Below are 18,776 nucleotides of genomic sequence, written 5' to 3'. Positions count from 1 at the left end.
AGCAGAGTGGCGGAGGGAGGTGAGCGCGAGGTCAGCTGCTGAGCCCATCTGGTCAGCAGCAGGTAAGAAGCTTGGAAAACACACACAAACAAACAAACACACACATACACACACACACACATTTGATGCACACTTAAATCTAACCTTAATTACGTGCCACATCAGGCCAGACTTTGTCCTGCAAACGTGGCGCTTATTTTAAAACAATCCCTAGGTCATCAATCGGGGTGGATGTTTGTAGCGTGCACCAGGATCACCTGGCACGGAGGATGAAGCAGGTGGATAAACAAGGTGGCCGCCTGAGTCATCGGGGAGCTTGATAAAGCAAGGAAAATGTGCGTGTGTCGCTATCTGATTGAGATTGGGATTGTGACCCGACTCTAAGCTAATGCGGAAAAGGGAGTAATTCGTACGAAATATGGCCGGCGTCCCGTCAGCGTGCAGTCATTGCAGACGCTCATGAAGCCAACACACATCAAGCCAAGACGAGCCTGTCAGCTTGTGATTAAGACCTACATTCGAGGAAAGATGAGTGTGTTTCCAGAAGCTCACAGCAAAAAAAAAACTTAACTTGGAGTAGTATAAAGATTTAAGTCCTAGAAGTGATGATGCAGGAAGAATTAAAGGGGAAGGATGAGCAGAGCTTGTTTTTATTTACTTACTTTCACCAGTGGCGCTCCAAGAAACATAAGATGACAGACCAACGACTGTGACAGTTTGTGCCATTGGGGGAAAAAGAAACAGCAACGCATATTCAGACAGTAAATATATCCAGCCCACAATGTGCAGATGTGACGCTTTAAAATGACCTCTGACAAAATGTGAGCTTTAATTGCTTCTTTGTGACCTCTGAATAAGTGGCCAATCAATGCTTTGTTATTGACAGTCACACTGAGCAATGGAGCAACACGGTGCTTTAACTTCACCTTAATCACAACATTAAATATCACCTCAGCGTACTGGTGACATGTAGCCAATCAGGGACACCCACTCACAAAACGTTAAGTAGCATTTGCTTTGATTTACAAACACAAAGCGATGGGAGGCATTGGAGGGAACTGACACACAGGGAAGAAGCATTTATGTCCTCTCAGCTGAAGATATGCACGCATATGCTCAGTGTGGTCATCACTCCGGGGAGGTCCGTGTGTCATTCCACTACTTTGGATACACCAGCTGCTCAGTGTGATAGAAGCCCCTTCCCACCTCACAGGGGGTGTCACCCACATCCACTTCCACACATGACAAAGCTCTAACCCTAACATCCATGTCTTACCGACCCATGGCAACCCCCCCCCGCCACCAACATACACATTCAGCGGCACCCTGAGGGCAGCTGGCACCCTAATAAGCGTTAAGACTCGCAGAAATGGGATTTTTCATGGTGCTTTTTAAAGAGCAATTCCCAAACGCCGAGAGAGGGCTGACTCGCTAAAAGAAATGATGGTGTGACACTGATATGGATGACAGAGATTGTTATATGTGGGACTATAAAGCTATAAATACATTTAATGACAGTGGGAAGGAAGAGGAAGAGGAAATGGCGATGTGAGGAGGTAATTTATTAACGTGGAGGTTGTGAAATGTAGCTTTGAATGTTAGATTCAAAAGATGGGCGTTAAAAAAAATACATCAGCATGCTTGTGTGAATCCCATCTGCGCTTCTAATGCAGCACATTTGCTATCCTACTGCAGTATCTTATTAACATGCTTTAAGCAGAGTTTTTCTCCGGTTAAGCCGATGCTCCAGACACACTCGCATACAAACAGGCACAAACACGAGCATTAACAGATTGACTTTGGTCTAAGCTCAGAGTGAACTTGGCTCCAACTGCTTCGAGAAGACAAAAAAGCATCGGCTAAGAAGATAAGGAGAAATCTGCATGGCCTGAAAGAACTTCTCGGGCGAGGACACATGCCGAGTGCAAGACCGCAGGACCAGCCAATCAAGCGCTGACAGTGTCTCTGATCTATGGATCTCAATGAGGCCGTGTGCGTGTGCGTGTGTGTGAGTCCATCTATACGACGGGGGTTGCTCAGGATCAGGCACGGCCCCCTGTAGTGAATCCTTATCCTATTGGTCACGATGCTCTGAGTGCTGCTGACTTCTCAAATGAAAATTCCTGCACTCATCCTGACGCACCAGCAGGTATCCCACATTAATATATGCAATTTGGACTTCTTCAAAAGAGGCTGCCTTTCACATATTAAAGTCATGACTTGCATTTTAACCAGCAGGAGGATATTGTTTTGTTTAGGCATGCAGGTGGGGTCAGATTTTGTGCTTGAGTGGGTTATGCAATACGCATCATTAAGAATCGTGTGTGTGTGCGCGAGTGTGTGTGTGTGTGTGTGTGTGTGTGTGTGTGTGTGTGTGTGTGTGTGTGTGTGTGTGTGTGTGTGTGTGTTCTCCTGCCGCCCCCTTCACCCCACACAAAGGGGCATGAAAAGTCCTACGGAGTCTTCTATTCATCCAAAGTACAATGGAACCCCACGGAGGTTTTCTTCCCATTTCCCCGCCTGCCCCACCCATCTCCCTCCCCACAGGCAACGATAGAGGGGCGGTGGGGAATCCCGTCATGCCGGCCCAGCAGCAACTCGGCTCCCATCTGCCACCAAAACTTCCTCCAAACATTCATCCACTCGACTCCCCTCTTTCCAAGAATTTTATAAAAAAAAAAAAATATCTATAAATTCCTTACGATAATTACTCACTCACATCAAAAATATTTCTGCAATTGAAACATCAAACAACTTGAGTTAAATTGAAACATTCAAGATAAATTCCTCTACATCCGTGTTTTAATTGAGTAAGGAAAATTAGTAACCAATCTAAATGGATGTAAATAGTTTCATGGAAGGAAATAATGACCGATATTCATGTCCAGCCAGTCCAGCTCTTTTCCCGTTTGCAGCTCACTCTTCTTTCAATTCTTCATTGTCAGCTTCCTACTCCATTTACCTCGCTCTTTTGCTCCTTCTACAGAGCCCTCGCTATTTGCCACAGATTTATGGTCCGGCCTAACATGCACAATATTGGCAAAGCATTAAACATGTCTACTCTTATACTGTGAGCTCTCTCCATCGATAAGAGCCTTAATAAAAACATCTCCTTAGGGGATTTGTGTATATGTCTTTTTCACTTTCTGCTCTACAGTATGCTTGACCCCCCATCCAACTGATTCTAACCTTCTTCAGTCTACACTTCTGCTCTTTTTCACCTTCTCCTCTTCATCACAGCCCCATTCTTCAGTCTGTGCCAGAGGTTTAATGATGCTTGAATGGCACGGCTATGGAATTTTCGTCTTCTCTTATGAAGGATATTTAAAAGCCAAGCCCTGAAATATCAATCTATCTTTGTGTCTCTCATATATTCATCCCTTTTCCATCTGCTGGTGGTTCTGCCCTTTCCGCTGGATGGCCTCTCAGATTATATTCGATGGAACCCCGCATATTTAAATCCTCTATAGGTCATACAATTTAAAAAACATGATTTAGGAATATGTCAGAGATGGAAAAAAAAATGTACAGAATGGTAAACTGTCATCATGGTTGATGTCTTATTCATTCCGTGACCATGTTCACATCGCAGAACACTCATCTCAAATCAATTTCAATATTTGTACGAAAAGTGCACTTACATACTATCGTCATAATATTTGTTCTCCATATAATCTGCAAACAAATATTATGAGAACAATGCACGACTGTACTTTATCGATTGACCTTTTGTTGTTCTTCTTTTGGGTGTATTGGCAGTTGGCAAACCAGCCTAATGACGCATTACTGCCACCAACTGATACGATCCTGCCACTGCAAGGAAACCGATGTGCATTGATAGTGGCTAGATATTGTGAGCTATTTAGAGTGGAAATCTGAAGCACACTCGTAACGCAAGAAAAAAATATTGAAGTATAAATGACTGCTCATATCTCGGAAAAAAATCCAGGCACTCGTATCTGAAGACACCATTGTAACCCATTTGGCTGGCTGCTATATACAGTACGTAGCCAATTGTCACCAAAGGTATTGTGTGTGTGTGTGTTTTTTTTTTTTTAACATTTTACTTTTTACACTTGTGTGGCAGATAATAAAAAATGAAAACCTTGGTTGTACAGTTAATAAAGGTTTTATGGTGGCAACAGACCCTGGCAGTGATCATTTTTTATTTTCATGATTTCCTGTGGGATAAATACTTTCCAAATGTGAGCATATTGGAAGTAGACCAGCTTCCTGAAATGGATTGTCTTCCACCTTGGAGTTGTACTGTAGCATGCTCACATCCTCTGGGTGCAATTGGCACACTTGTTAGAAGAGCCACTCTTTCATCTTGTCTTTAAAAGCCTTTCGCTACCCTAAAATCCTTCACAAACCCCCGTAGCCCCCCAGGTCAGTTACGCCGATGAGAGCTAAGCAGCTGTTACCCTCCCACTTTTTTCTTCTTTGCTGTCCACAATGTGAGCATCATAAGCACATTTTTAAATATTAACAAAGACCACTTTGCACATATGAATAATACAGCAGAGAGGCCAGTGGCTGGCCAGCGATCCCATCCACTGCCGCCTGATGGCCATAAAACTAATGCATTGCTTCGGGACAGAACATGCCCGTGTCTCGCATGCTGACAGGACCAGTCAGACAAAACATTCTGGTTTAAGCTCGGCCCAAAGACATTTTTCTCTTACTTTGGTCACCAAAGTCCTCTGTCGCCTGTTAGAGTAAACACTTCCATTAGTGTACTGTTTCACATACACTTTCAAATTGTCGGACTTCACATTATCGTTATTTTCCTCTGAAGCAAATTTGACGTACCCCAGAGTCAAATAAAAAATTCAAGTGCAGTATCGATTTTGCTTGTATTGCATTTAAACACAAATATACTGTCAATATTGAATGTGTTTTATTATTTGCAATTCTGTAAGTCTCAATCACCAAATCCAAAGCACACTCCAAATATTAAATTTGAAGCATTTTCAAAATTTTCTATCACTTTGTTCAGTGTCAGCCTCTTTACTCTTGCTACATTGTTGTTTGAAATAATGAATATCACCACACTTAACAACAGTATTCACACAGACCTTGAAGGGAGTGTCAGACATGTTACGCACTCTAATTTTCAATAGTCAACTGCTACTTTGATATGCTTGGCTTTTCTCTACCTCTGTCTTGACCTTCCAGTCCGAACTAGTCTGCTGGCATTCCTCCCACCCCCACTCTCAGGTCTATCTCCACATTTAATAGTGATGTGTTGCAAACATTGTACATAACACGCCTCCCACATACCAGCTCAGTAAATCCAATGAAGCCAGCAATAATGATGCCACATACATACAAGTTACTCCAGACAAGTGTTGTAGGTAATTCATGAGTATGTCAACACTGAGAGCTTATTGCAGTAATGTGAGCACATCCAGCCAGAGAGCGACGCAAGAGGGAGAGGAGTAATATACACAAATGTGTCCCATTGTGCATTTCACTAAATATATCTAAGGCTCGCCACAAAAAGAGCTATTGCCCTCCATGCCCCCTCCTGCTCGCATTCCTCCCCTTATAGGACCTCACTGCAATACTCCACACAGTTAATATCACCATTTCTCATGGAAGCATTACTGAACAGTCTACAATTTTAATAAACATAAGCTGCTTTTCTGCTCCGCCTGTTCAGGGAATAATACATTCACGTGTGTCCTGTGCGTTACAGGGAGGGGTTACTCGGGGAAATGACCACAGACCTAGAAAGACAATCAGTGTGTCCTTAAAAAAAAAAAAAAAAAAAAAAAAAAAAGGAAACTTTTGCATTGACTGCAGTGGTCGTTTGGCAACTTTTCTACACGCATTATTGCCCTTTTTTGTTACTGTAAGCAGAACCGTATAAATCTATCTTGTATTTCAAGGTGACAAAAAAGGAAGGAACACCCAGTCTACTATAAAGTGGACTAAGTGACGGCCATTGTCACCTCAGTGTCCAAGTCCCATTAGCTCACCCACGGTGACCTTTGTGCCAATTAAGTGGAAACATCTCTATGTGAGCTCCATGTGGAAGAATCCCAAAACCTACAACACTCACTTTAACTAATGCAGCTCTAATGACGTACGACTAGGTAAGTGAATTAAAAGCTACTTAACCAGCTCATGTTTTTTTTTTTTTCCCTAAATGGGCGACAATGAAAATGAATAACAAAACAACGCAGTTGCTCATCAGCGCACCTCGATTAATTTACTCTGGGGGAGTTTGTTATTATTATGCTCTAGGTAAAAAAAATAAAAAAAAAATAAATAACGCGTTTATACAAAGTACAAGGCTTTTAAGTACATCATATTCAACTACACTCCAAACGGAATCTTGGACCGCGGGTTATTCTGTTACAGTGTTGAACTTTATTTGCGCTTAGAATAAAAAGCACCGTGTGGTGCGCAAACGTGTCCATGCGTCAGAGCGTGCAAGTGGAGCCTTTATGTGATTTTGCGACTTACCGGTATCACACACGACAGATCCCCCGACCAGGAGCAAAAGCACAATCGGACCGTAAGCTTGTCCACGCTGTGCCCGAAAAGAGAGCATCATTTCCAGCTACACTGCTGCGAAGCGTCCGCTGGTGCGCTCACGGGTGGTTTTCACCACACCAAGTGTCTCTAGTCCAGAAAAGTGATGTTGGAAAATATCAAACAGAGTCCAATTCCACCATGAAGCAACAATAAACGCATCCGCTTACTGTTATAATAAATCCGCAACGGCGTACTTTTCCTCCAGTATCAAACTTGGGACAAAAAATGGGGATATCAATGCAAAATGACAACATTCCCAGCAGCTTTCATCTTCAGCTGCGATTTGACAGCCACTAAAAGACCCCTTGAAGAAAGTCGCTCAAAAGTTTGGACGCGACTGAGCAATAAACGGATGCAGCCAGTGTCCAAGACAAAACAAAACGATGCAAAACAAAAAAAATCGTTTTAACATAAAAAAAAAAAATGAAATGCAAAATTACTCGGTCCGACAAGGTGCTGTCAGAAAGCCCTGCTCAACGCAGACTGGACGTCCGAGTGTGCTGGAGGCACTCTAGACTTGTTTCCGGTCCACCAGGTGTAAACAAGAAGACCCAAGGACCAACACAGCCGCACTAGCAGCCTCCCCCTGGCCAATCACGTTGCAACCTCCTCCTCCTCGTCGTCGTCCTCTTCATCGCACTGATGACTGACTGAACAAGTGAATGGAAGTTCAGAGCAGAAGACAAGGAAATAGATTGCAGAGGAGCGAGAGAGAGAAAACCCGGATCCACTCTGGATTCACTTGGCTCACTTGTTTCTATCTATCTATCTATCTATCTATCTATCTATCTATCTATCTATCTATCTATCTATCTATCTATCTATCTATCTATCTATCTATCTATCTATCTATCTATCTATCTATCTATCTATCTATCTATCTATCTATCTATCTATCTATCTATCTATCTATCCTGTTTCTGCAGCCTTCACCAATCATAACTCATCTGACGCTTTATTATTTTCTGTCAATCCACTGCTCTCCATCATAAATGTACCCCCAGTGGCCACAAGGGAGCACCCTTTCATTAATGAGCCTACCCGCATGGGGCTTTGAATAGAATTTGCACAGTGCCCTTCATATATGATGGTAGTTGGTGGTATAATTAATAAGTGGGCACCACCAGGATATTGAATTGGAAAAAAACTATTAAATTCACACTACAGGGAAGAAGTACTTATAGAAGTGCATATGATTATGTGTGAGAAGAATTTATTCCAGACTGCAGGTTGTACGTGATGAATAGTGATTGCACAACTAATAATAAACTTCTAAGATGAATCTTGGTGAGAGATAAAAAGTTCCCTCTCTGACGGGGTGGCATGTCTGTATGTGCCTTCATATGTTAAAAAATAATAAGAATTAAAAAGAAAAAGGTTCCTAATGGTGTCAGCTCCCTGCACAAAACGTAGTGAAAACCTTTCAAATGTTTTTTTGTTGTTGTTGTTGCTTAATCATGATAATTAATGAACAGCAATAAACATGTCTTTATATTTGTTGCATAATGTTCATATTCACCTTCTTATGGCATAGCTCAGCATACTATGATGTGACTCTGTAGTATGTCTACCAACACTGCCACTGATATAGTGAAATAAAAATAGTGTTGACCTCACAGACCAAAGACTGGGCAAAAATCTAATCCATTCATTAGCGTCGTAATGTGAGAATGATATTCTCTGGCCAATAAATTCTCAGCACCACAAAAATAATGATTAACATGCACTCTACTTACGAAATGAGCTGTATGGGAATGTCAGCGTTGAAAAAAGTTTGGGAAATGACCTTTTCAGTTCCACTCTGATTGTGCCCCGGTGGCAAAACTAGGGTCCATAAAGGTGTGCTTGGATGAGTTTGGCATGGAGGAACCTGAGCGCTATGACCTCTACCCCATTAAACACCTTTAAAATGCTTCTTTGAAAGGACAAGGAGGAGTAGACTCTGAAATAAAGGCTGAGGAGATCCACTATTGAAGACCTAAAATGACTTTAACTGGCTTGGCTGGTGGTGATAGCTCATTTAATTAAAATAGTCAAGGGCACCTAGTGTTTAAAGCAAAATGGGAGCGCTACGACTAGTGGGGGGATGTAACCAATGTGTGGAGAACCTTAAAGGCGAGGTGGAAAACAGCTATTATTAAGAAGACAATGGGTCATTATAGAGAGCTGTTTGGTATTACAGACCCTCAAGTGCATCGTATTGGAGGCTTGACATAAAAGATGGCAAACTGCATATCTCTGAAAAGCAGAGGGGAGTCTAAAAATAGAAGAGGTGTTCCAGAAGATGCGATAATTGAATATTATTTTCAGGAATGATGAAGTTGACCTATTCTGTAGACTAATTATTTTTATTGCAACCCAGAGGAGAAATTGTGGTTGAAGTGAATAAGACAAAAAAAAAGAAAAAAAGCTGAAGGCTTTTGGCACACTACAAAGACTTTTAACCTTTTCAAAAATGAATACCACCACAGACAATAAATTGTCTTTCTGATTTGGTGTCTTCTATCTTGCTGTGGTATACGTTTAAGGTCACTTTTTAGTTTCAGTTTTATTACATGCTTTGGATAGCTGATTGCTATCCTTCACTCTGACCAAATTGTAACAAGACCTGTTCAATATACTTGGTATTTATGCATGCCTAGGTCACACATACAGTTACAAAATGTAAGTAAGTAAGCTCTGTAATAACAATAATGAAGATAAAATAATTTACATAACACTGCCCCAATATAAAATTTCTCAAAACCATGACTCGGAACTTGGGCAATCTGCCACTTTCAAGTGATAAAAATTAAAACACTAATGTGAAAAGGTAGCCAGAGCTGCACTGATTTTTTCTTGATGCACATATCAGCGTTATTCAACAGCCTCATCATCATTACCTTCTGATAAGTGGCCAGAGAAGGGAATTTGTGACTGTTGCATGCGCCACATGCACAGATCTGCTACACTTATCGAAACTTTACTGGTGATGAAGTGCTGCCTCCAATCACATCTTTATGGGGACGTAATCATTACAGGTAGCCCTCGCTAGTCTTGGAGCTCAAACAGTAAGCCCCCCGTAGGTCCATCTCGAGTCGTCATGGTAATGCAAGCTGCATTACACAGAGAGGGGTGAGCAGTGGATCATATGCAGAGAAGAGTGCTAAAAATAAAAATAGTGTGCTGTAAATGTTGATACTTGGGGTATTTGGAAAAAAATACTTAAGGTACTTAAGTAACAATGCTTGTTTTAAGTAGATAACTGACTGGTTGGCTGTGTGTGTGTGCGTGTGCGTGTGTGTCCCTGTCACTTTTCATCGACTTCACCTGTCCTCCACCCGTGTAATCCCTGGACACACCTGGGCCCATTGGCTTCAGGGCTTTTAGCAGATTGCATGTGTCACACTTAGGACAATTACTCTGATTGTTGCCCTAGAAACTCTGCTAACTCCCTGCCTCGCAGCGCAGGCACGTGCTGTGATAGACATCTCACAAGGTTTTCTTTTCTTCTACAATAATGAAGAAAAAAAATATTTTTTAAAGTAAGACCTTGTTTACGTAAATTGTGAGCTGCCAACAGCAGCCGCTGATTGCTGCGCATTATCACCAATACCGACAAACAGGAAGTCTAATATTCATCATTATACTCTAATGACAATAGTGAGAATGAGCTGTCCCCATGGACTCTCACAGATGTTGTTAGTAAACAACATGACTGGGCCACTAAAAAAGCATCATGATTGTCACTGATTCGAGATAATTGGCTCAGAACTAGTGAACTACATCAGTCGTTAAGTATTATCAAATTGGATGGGGCCATTTTTTTCAAGAAGAAACGCTTTGACGCTCTGCTGGAAGGCGTTGTTATACAAAATGATTCATGTAGGCTCAAATGGTAAAACATGAAAATTGGGTACTAAAACTCTCACAGAGTTCTGAGTTTAAAAACGTCACTTTTTCCATCATTTCACATATTGCATCAGTCTGCTCAGATGAAATATATGCAAATATTTTATATTTTATTTTATATTTTGGTAAACTTTTCACTTAATTGTTTCCTTCTACTTTTTTGCCTTTATTAGTTTTGCAGCCAATGTATATATTTCTTATATACTTCTATTCATTTTTTTGTGTTTTATATGGATTACAGAACAGAAATAATTGTTTTGTTATTTGACTGGAAGAAAGTGACTTTCAGGTACTTCGCTTCTAGTTGCAACGCCTCCAGTATTTCTTCAAGGATGCTGATGTTTCATCGGATCACTGTGCTAACTTATTTTGAGCTTCTGTTTGTGCATAAGTCATTTTTCTGTGCGCCTAAAGCACACCTTTCATCTATACGTATTCTTTCATCCAGACTTCTGACATAGCACTTCGCATAAGTTGAGAAAGAGTGGGCAAATACTAAAGACATTTTTTAAGTTCGCAGCCTGGCTGTAAATCATAGAGCATGGAGTTCTCCCGAGGCCTGTGAATGTCATTGAAATCCAGTGAGTGATTAAAAATGCCCAAAAAAAACCCAAACCTGTTTCTTCTCTTTGTTTTTGGTGATTCCTGATTGACTTTTCTGTTATTTTTCTGTTTTATGCCACGGTCAACATTTGTGGCTTGGTATTGTAAAATATTGAACAGCTTTATAATTTCCGATCATTGACCCTGACTGTTTTCCAAGGGCGGGAAAACAAAAAATTCAAAACACCCCAGACAACTGGATCCAGGATAAGACATGCAAGAATCAAACCTTTGCTGACTTTGATTGCAAGGGAGGGAAAAAAAATGCTCAAACTTGTATACCGCGCTTAAGATGAATCAGGTTTCCAATATGATTTGCTTGTGGGAGTATATGTCACCCTCCGAGGACCTGCGTCAGGTAATGTCTCCGTCTATTAGCCCTGATCTGAACTATAAACCTACATTTTGTTTATTATGAGGGGCATAGGAGCATTGTTGGGTGATGATATTTCATAAGGGAAGCATTATGTACACTTCATAATATTGGCTGCTCAGCACATTTGCTCTGCTTGTCCAGTCTTTTTTTATGGTTGTGGTGGGCTTAAGGATAGTCAGTGCTTCGTCTGTGAGAGCAACATTATGGTTTCATTTCTCTACATATGTGTGTGATTTACGGTGAAAGGCATTAAACTACGTTTCCCAATTTTGCGTGTTTAATATCCATATATATCCTCTGATTCACTTCTCTTCATCACCCATTTCTCCTGTACTCCCGTAACTCCTCCTTTATGATTACTTGATGGCTGTGAGTCCACATACATGTTTTGCTATTAGCTGTAGAGAGGACGCATGGGAGGAAAGGCCCTTTCCGAAAGGGAGTAGAATTGTTTCTCTCCTGCGAGAGGTTTGAAAGACAACTCGAGTAAGAATGAGGATAGTAGACAGAGGCACACTGATGCAAGCACATGCTCCAAAGGCAGCATAAAGTTGTAAAGGGAGAGAGTGAGGATCGGCTAGAGGGGGACCAGGAGGCCAGTTTTATTAATCACAGTCTTGATCTAGAGGGAACACCGACAACACTGAACAGAAATAATACTCTAGCGTTGCCACAATTGCACTTCAAGGGAGACAAAACACATCCTTAGAAACAATAGAACCTCCAAGCTGAACAATTCACAATTAGGCATTTTGTTTTAATGATTCAAAAATAATGTCTTGAGCTGATTATTTCTGCTTTATGTGTTTCATATGGAACCACAACGGCAACAAATTAAAAAGGAAACTAATTGAGTTTAATGCTGAATTGTGCACTGTAATTGTTTTGGTGTTTGTTATTTGTGATTCATTTTATTTTACCTCCAGAATACAGTCGGCTATATTTATTAAAACAAAGCAGCACATGTTTTCTGTGGTTGCTCCCGTGTAAAAGAAATTCATAAAGGTAATGGTTACCTCCCAGTTGAATGTGAGAATAAATAGTCGTCTCTTCCGATGTATCCGCCAAGCAATTGAGAGTCTGTCTTTGCCGGATGTAACCAGCCTCAATTGGCAGAGATCGGCTTCCAAAAAAAAAAACCTGCAAAAGATAAGCGGGGAGTAAATATCCGCATACTGTATATGGTTATGCAATGTAAGTATTTCCTATTTGGAGGAGTTGTTACACTCTTGTGTCACTATTTAATACATGTTCAATTTGGCACAGGAGAGTTCACCCTGGGAAAGTGTATGATAATTGCATCCAAAGCCATAAAGCGGCAGTATATTTGTCGATGTAATAAAACACAAAGCACTTTCTCAGCAGCTACAACAGACACAAACAAATAAAAAACGTGCTTTACAAAAAGTGGCAAAAAACAACCAAACAATATCACAATACTAAAGATGTTGTCTGTATTGTGAATTAACAAGTTTACTGCTTATTATTAAGAAGTGTAATGGATGAACGTATTTATCTACATTTTCTGATCTGTTATCACGAGTCAAGTTTGATTAGCCGCCAATAGTCAATTAGAATGGTAATAATATGGCTGGATGTCTGCAGGTTGGGCATGAAGAGCAGAGGCTGACCTCACAGTGCAGCCAGTCAGCGGTCACCTTATTAGCTTGGAAAAGAGCTCAGGTGTGGGGGTGCGTTTTGTTTGCCTTCACATGGTCTCCCATCATCGCATTATCACCTCATTTCAGGGCGTGCAAGCTAGGGGAGAAAGAAGGAGAAAAACATGAGTGAGCAGGATGTGAAAGGAAGGCTGAGTTGGTAGAAGAAAATTTGAGCTTTTACCAGTATTAGTCATGTTGACTGTTTTTTTATATCATAAATTATACACTTCAATGTCAGTGAAATTGAATCGTAATCACAAGCATAATCAGAGATCTTTATGGTCTGCCGTTGAAGTGCTTTTACTTTTCATTGGATGCAAATCAGTGTTATGGTTACAAAACAAATCCATGCAAATTATGCAGTCAGCTGAGACTAAAACCGCAAATTAGGTTCAGGCAATGATTCAACACTGAATAAGTTCAGGAGTAAGAAAGAACTGAAACTTTATACACAACATGGAATATGCCAAATATCTTTGTACACTGTCCCCAAATCACATTTTAAGAAAATAATGTGGTAACATGTAGTGAATAAAACGTTAAGTTTTGATCTTACAGTACTGATTCATTGCAATTATATCAAACAATATTATACTGCGAGAAAGAAGGGTGGGCAGTGCCTTGTTTGTCTTTCCAAATCAGGGTTTCAGCACTAGACCAAAATAGAAATCTGATTTCTCCCAGGAATCCAGACGCAGAAAAATGAACTATATATTGTCATCATAATTGACATATAGTAGCAGTCCAAAGTTTGGAGCCACTTTCTTATGCAAGACAAAGACTCTGTGTCCAAACTTTTGACGGGTACTGTATATATAAACTAATGACAGAGAACACATCCAAAGTCCATTACCAAAGAATTCCATGCATGCTTGATCACTTTATTTTCATTCCAGTAGCATAACAGGGTTGTGAAACCTAGTAATGATTTCTTTTTAGCCAATGACTGATGCAGACGGTAACAGTTGGAACAGGCTGAATGATTATGCTTTAAAAACATCATTGTTATTGCTTTGGCTCCACTGTATGTTAGCATTAGTATTTTGCAAGTTTCCCCATGACACCTTTGCTGCGCTTATATTCTCATTGGTATGTTGTTGTTTCAAATGAATATTAATGAGTATTGCCAAAGGCATGTCACGAGCCGTGATGCTTGCTAGGTAGAAGCCAAGCTGTACAAATATGATTTAGCTTCGATACATCCAATATGAAAGGATCCTAGAGACAATCGACCTTGTTAGCTGTCTGACCTGTCCAGCTGATCCTTGATTTTTTTTAGCAACAGCCAAATAGTGAACCTGCGGCACACTAATAAGAGGCTGATCTTGACTGAAGGAGCATGAAGAAGACCCTCTTCAAGGTCCAAAAGGTGACCATCTGATCCTAGAGACACATCTGCTCCTTTGGCTGCCTCCATGTTATTTCAAAAACAACATCACTGTTTATTGGAAAAAAAAAAAAAAACCTGTGAGCTGAGACTTGCTTTGTCATTCAATCGGTACGTTCACTGATGAGCAATCCCTTGAAAAGTGACGAATCTGATGATGAAAACTTCACAACCTTCCAAGCAGTATCTTTAAAGTCACAACTAAAGGGTGATGACATGGCACAAAAGAACAAGCACACATCTAAGTCTTTGTTAACATGCTCCAGAGCTGTCGCATTCCCTTTGGAGCACACGTTGCAGTATTTCATCTGTGTACGTGTCTTCTCATTTCTCTACTTTATGTCGGCCTTGAGAGCACGATTCAAACACTGGGGACCAGTTTAAATACTGGAGATTCCCGGTGCAGCGCTCCGGTGAAGTAGATCCTATCGAGAAACAAAGAGCCGAGGCCTATGCCAATATTTCCACTGTCTACGTGGTGGCATTGCATTTATATGAATGATCCCTTTTCTTTTAATTAAAGCATATTGAGAACTGTGTTGTTACACTGATCGTTAAGTTTAAAGTCCAGGCTATTAAGGACCAGCGGAGGATGCATACAGAAGGACACAAATGGCCAAAGCTAGAATATGATATAGCAGCACGGTGCGATGCAGCTTTCCAAATGTATAAATCAATACACAGGGAAAAAAAAGAAGTCAAATAAATGAAAGCAAAGAGAATGCAGCAAGGTCGATACGTGCAGGTGATTGAGAGCAAATAGGAGCTTTGTGTGTGTATTTACATTTTGTGCACATTTGTGGTCGTGCTTCAACCCTGTATTGACCATACTTGTGTACGAAAAAAGGATGTCTTGTTCTTGTGGTGTATCTTGTGGCTGCTAACCTCTGGCCTGCTATCGACTCTTCTTCTCTTCCAGTATTTTTCAGAAAACGTCTCTAAGACCAAGAAAAGAGAGAGGCCTTAAGTGAACAGCACACATACAAAAAGCTTGCTTTGAATCGTCAGCACCAACAACACAAGTTCAATTCCAGAAGCGGCATCTTTGCCCAGATATATTTAATTTGTCATGGTGCCTTAACACTTGTTAAATAAATAAAATACAATAAAATGAATAAATGACACTGAGCTTATGCTGGTGCTTGAGCTATAGGACTGGACAATTTCAATTGCTACATTCCACGGACCCTCTCACCCCAGTAACTACAAAACAAAATTCTTCTCATCACCTCCTGTATTTGTATCCTCACCAAATCCCCAATCACAAAGTTTCAAATAAAGTGATTATGTTGTTTTTTTACAAAATCCCACAAACAAAGAGGAAAGCAGTAATCTTCTGTTGAATCATCATTACTTTGATTAAGCCTCTAATACCTCATTTCAATTAACGTAATGCACCTAAAATTCATTCTATCAGCTTTGTGTGTCGTACCTGTCTGACAGGGTCATTGTACCAAGAGAAATTAGATTACACAATCACAAACGTCCCAATCGAGGCTCATGCATATTTCATCCCCCGTCTGCTTTTCATAATTACTTAATTAATTCCCAGCACTAAGAGATAGACTGCTACTAATCCCACCGCCCACCACCCCAACCCCTTTTGGGAATCCCTGGAGCACCATCCAAGCGGTGGACCATCATTACAGATTAAAATTTTTCTGTCTTGTCCTTGTTTTGTTCACTTCGATGGTGTAGGTTGGGACTGAGAATTCCAACTTCCTAGTTAAGCCCTGAAGTTGTACAGGCAAAATGTTTCCACCCCACTGTGAGTATTATTCAACTCCATCACCTTTTGTATCGGCTCCTGGAGAAGAGAATGGATTTCTTTTCTGATGGAAAAAAGTAAGAAGACGATACCTGCTTGCATAATTCACAAGCAATGTGCGGTTTAGTTTCAGTTTTTGCGTTAGTGCGCTGCTTCTTCTGTTGTTCTGTTCCATGGCAAGCCGTCTCATACGTTTCGTTTGGCCTGCAGGCGGATTAGGACGAGAAGAAAAGCTTTTTATATGCACTCCCACGTCGTCAGGCTATTGAATACTCACAGCATGGGGACAAACATTGGGCAAGACAACACTAAAATATCATTTGTGTGAAGATATTAGCTTTCAGTGTTTTAGCATTGATGATCATCAAGAGAAATTCCTCAGCAGTTATGGTGTAATTAAATTATTTCCACATTAGTTATTTGATATTTTCTTTTTTTTTTTCAGCGAAACAGGCAAATATTTCCACACTTTGCTCTCAACATTGTTTTTCAGACATCCTGTATATTCAGTTTTATAGCTACACATGTAGGGTTTTCTACAAACAAGCAAAGTTTATTTATTTAATGACTCCCCCGGAGGTGCAGTGGTAATACCAAACAACATCAATTTCTGGAATTATGTTGACCCAAGATTATCATGCCCTTTCAACCCTTTGTTAGCATTTGAGGAATGCATTAGGCTGGACTCTGCTAAGGATCAGCAGTTAGAAATAATTTATTCTGGTGGTTAAAAGTCCACAGGGCGATAATAGAATCCCAGTTGCCTCTGTGTAAAGTAACTGGTTACCTGCAGCTCTGAATTCCCACACTGGGAATGTAGTGAAGACACAGAGCATAGCAAGAAGAAGGAGAATCAGCAAGAGACTAAAGAGAAACTCATCAAATATTCCAATCACTTTGATTGTCTCTGGGCTAAATCCATGTTGATAATTATCACAACTGGTTGGGTGGTACAAAATTTCCACTGCAGGTGCCCGGAGGCTCTTGGGGGACCTGCACCGTCTCTTCCCCTCATTAACTCTTCCCGTCGTCTCCCCTTGTCCGCCTGATCCTGCAAGCAGCCTGGCTGCTGGCTAATTCTGTCTCCGGACTCTGAGGTGAACTGCTGCCGCAGGCTTGAGCCACACTGCTGTTTAACCTTTGTTAGATGCGGTTTTTCAATGTTTCAAGGAACACTGCTCGCTGTCAGTTGCTACTTCTTGGCTCGGTTTGTCCTCAAATAAAGCAGAACCTCCAGGATCGAAACCAGGATCGCTTCAGAATTTAAATCAATTGTTTTGATGGCAAATAATGGGATTATAAATAAATAAATAAATAAATAAATAAATAAATAAATAAATAAATAAATAAATAAATAATCCAGGGGGAAAACGTTCATCTTATAAAACATTTATCAACTCTAGTTTTGATTGTATTTTTATTCAGCTTTCTTAAAAAAAAAAAACACTCTCTTTATGAGCGTTTTGTCCCAAGTTGATTGTAGATTTTATATACAAGAAATTCTGTTATGAACTCCGGATGTGAATGCAGGAGGCATATAAATGCTACGCCAGTCTCCCGCTAGCTCATTAGAATGTATTACATAGCTTTAGTCTGAACATTGATTTTGCCTTTGTCTTCAATACTGCAGCTTCAAACCTCTCAGAGTTATCTCCATTATGGAGACGGCAAAAAATAATAATAATACTCACACACACACGCACACACAACAACTTCAACAACATCACCAACAACAACAAAACATGAATCAATGAAGTCAGGAGGTACGATAGATTTAAAACATGATTCGGTGTTCTCATAAATTTGATAAGGGCCGTGCAGGGATGCTGGCCTCACAGAAATTCACCCACGCATGCACGCACACATGCACCCAGTAATGAGTTAGATTTCACATTATGATTTTGCACATAGCTATTAAAGCTTGGCTACAATGTAATTATTGCCTGTGACAAATGAAGAGGTAATATTCAAACTATTAAACAGCTCATAGCTTTTGATGGAAGACATATATGATCAGTTAAAAGTGGTTCGGGCAGAAAACTGTTTCGGTCTATTTTCCCCTTTATTTTGTTCCTGTCTCCTTGTAATACAGAATACATGAGCTGTTTTATAATTAATATGTTCAGTAGATTCTGTCTCTCTCAAATAATCACAGAATTCCTCTGCAATATATTAAAGTCGGTTCTAATATTTGTGGCTGCACAGCTCTCAGTATTATGCAGCACATTTTACAATCCACAACATTGCCAACTATAACCGAGATAATAAAAATAGCTTCTCTGACTGTCAATCAAAACAGAGCAATGCTTTTAGCAATACAGCCTATTAGGTGCTGTTAGTGAACTCGAAATGTGAATGTGCACACAAACTGTGCTGAGGTGGATCGGCAAAACTATTATCAGTAAAAATCATTGGAAAAGCAGGTAACCTATGATGACAGGCGCAATGCTGAGCATCTTTGCTTTCTGACACATTGTGACAAAATGAGCTGGTCTAAGCAAAGTGACGACTGTCATTGTTAATCTTCCAAATCCGATATACACA

At 40.4% G+C, this 18,776-nt stretch overlaps 1 protein-coding gene across 2 annotated transcripts in view; it reads right to left on the bottom strand.

Moving 5' to 3' along the window:
• The window catches only part of unc5b (unc-5 netrin receptor B), a 40,137-nt gene extending 32,738 nt beyond the window's left edge, over positions 1-7,399 (bottom strand). Inside the window, exon 1 of one of the 2 annotated variants that reach the window (XM_049735967.2) lies at positions 6,475-7,399. In XM_049735967.2, the coding sequence (XP_049591924.1) occupies positions 6,475-6,565 (91 nt within the window). In that variant the 5' untranslated portion in view covers positions 6,566-7,399. The remainder of the gene's footprint in view (positions 1-6,474) is intronic. The other variant, XM_049735965.2, reaches the window with a different exon arrangement.
• Between the last annotated feature and the right edge of the window lie 11,377 nt (positions 7,400-18,776).

This window comes from Syngnathus scovelli, chromosome 12 (genome assembly GCF_024217435.2).
Source record: "Syngnathus scovelli strain Florida chromosome 12, RoL_Ssco_1.2, whole genome shotgun sequence".
NCBI classification, from domain to species: domain Eukaryota; kingdom Metazoa; phylum Chordata; class Actinopteri; order Syngnathiformes; family Syngnathidae; genus Syngnathus; species Syngnathus scovelli.
Note: the sequence above shows the minus strand (reverse complement) of the source record. Positions and strands in the feature narration are given on the sequence as shown.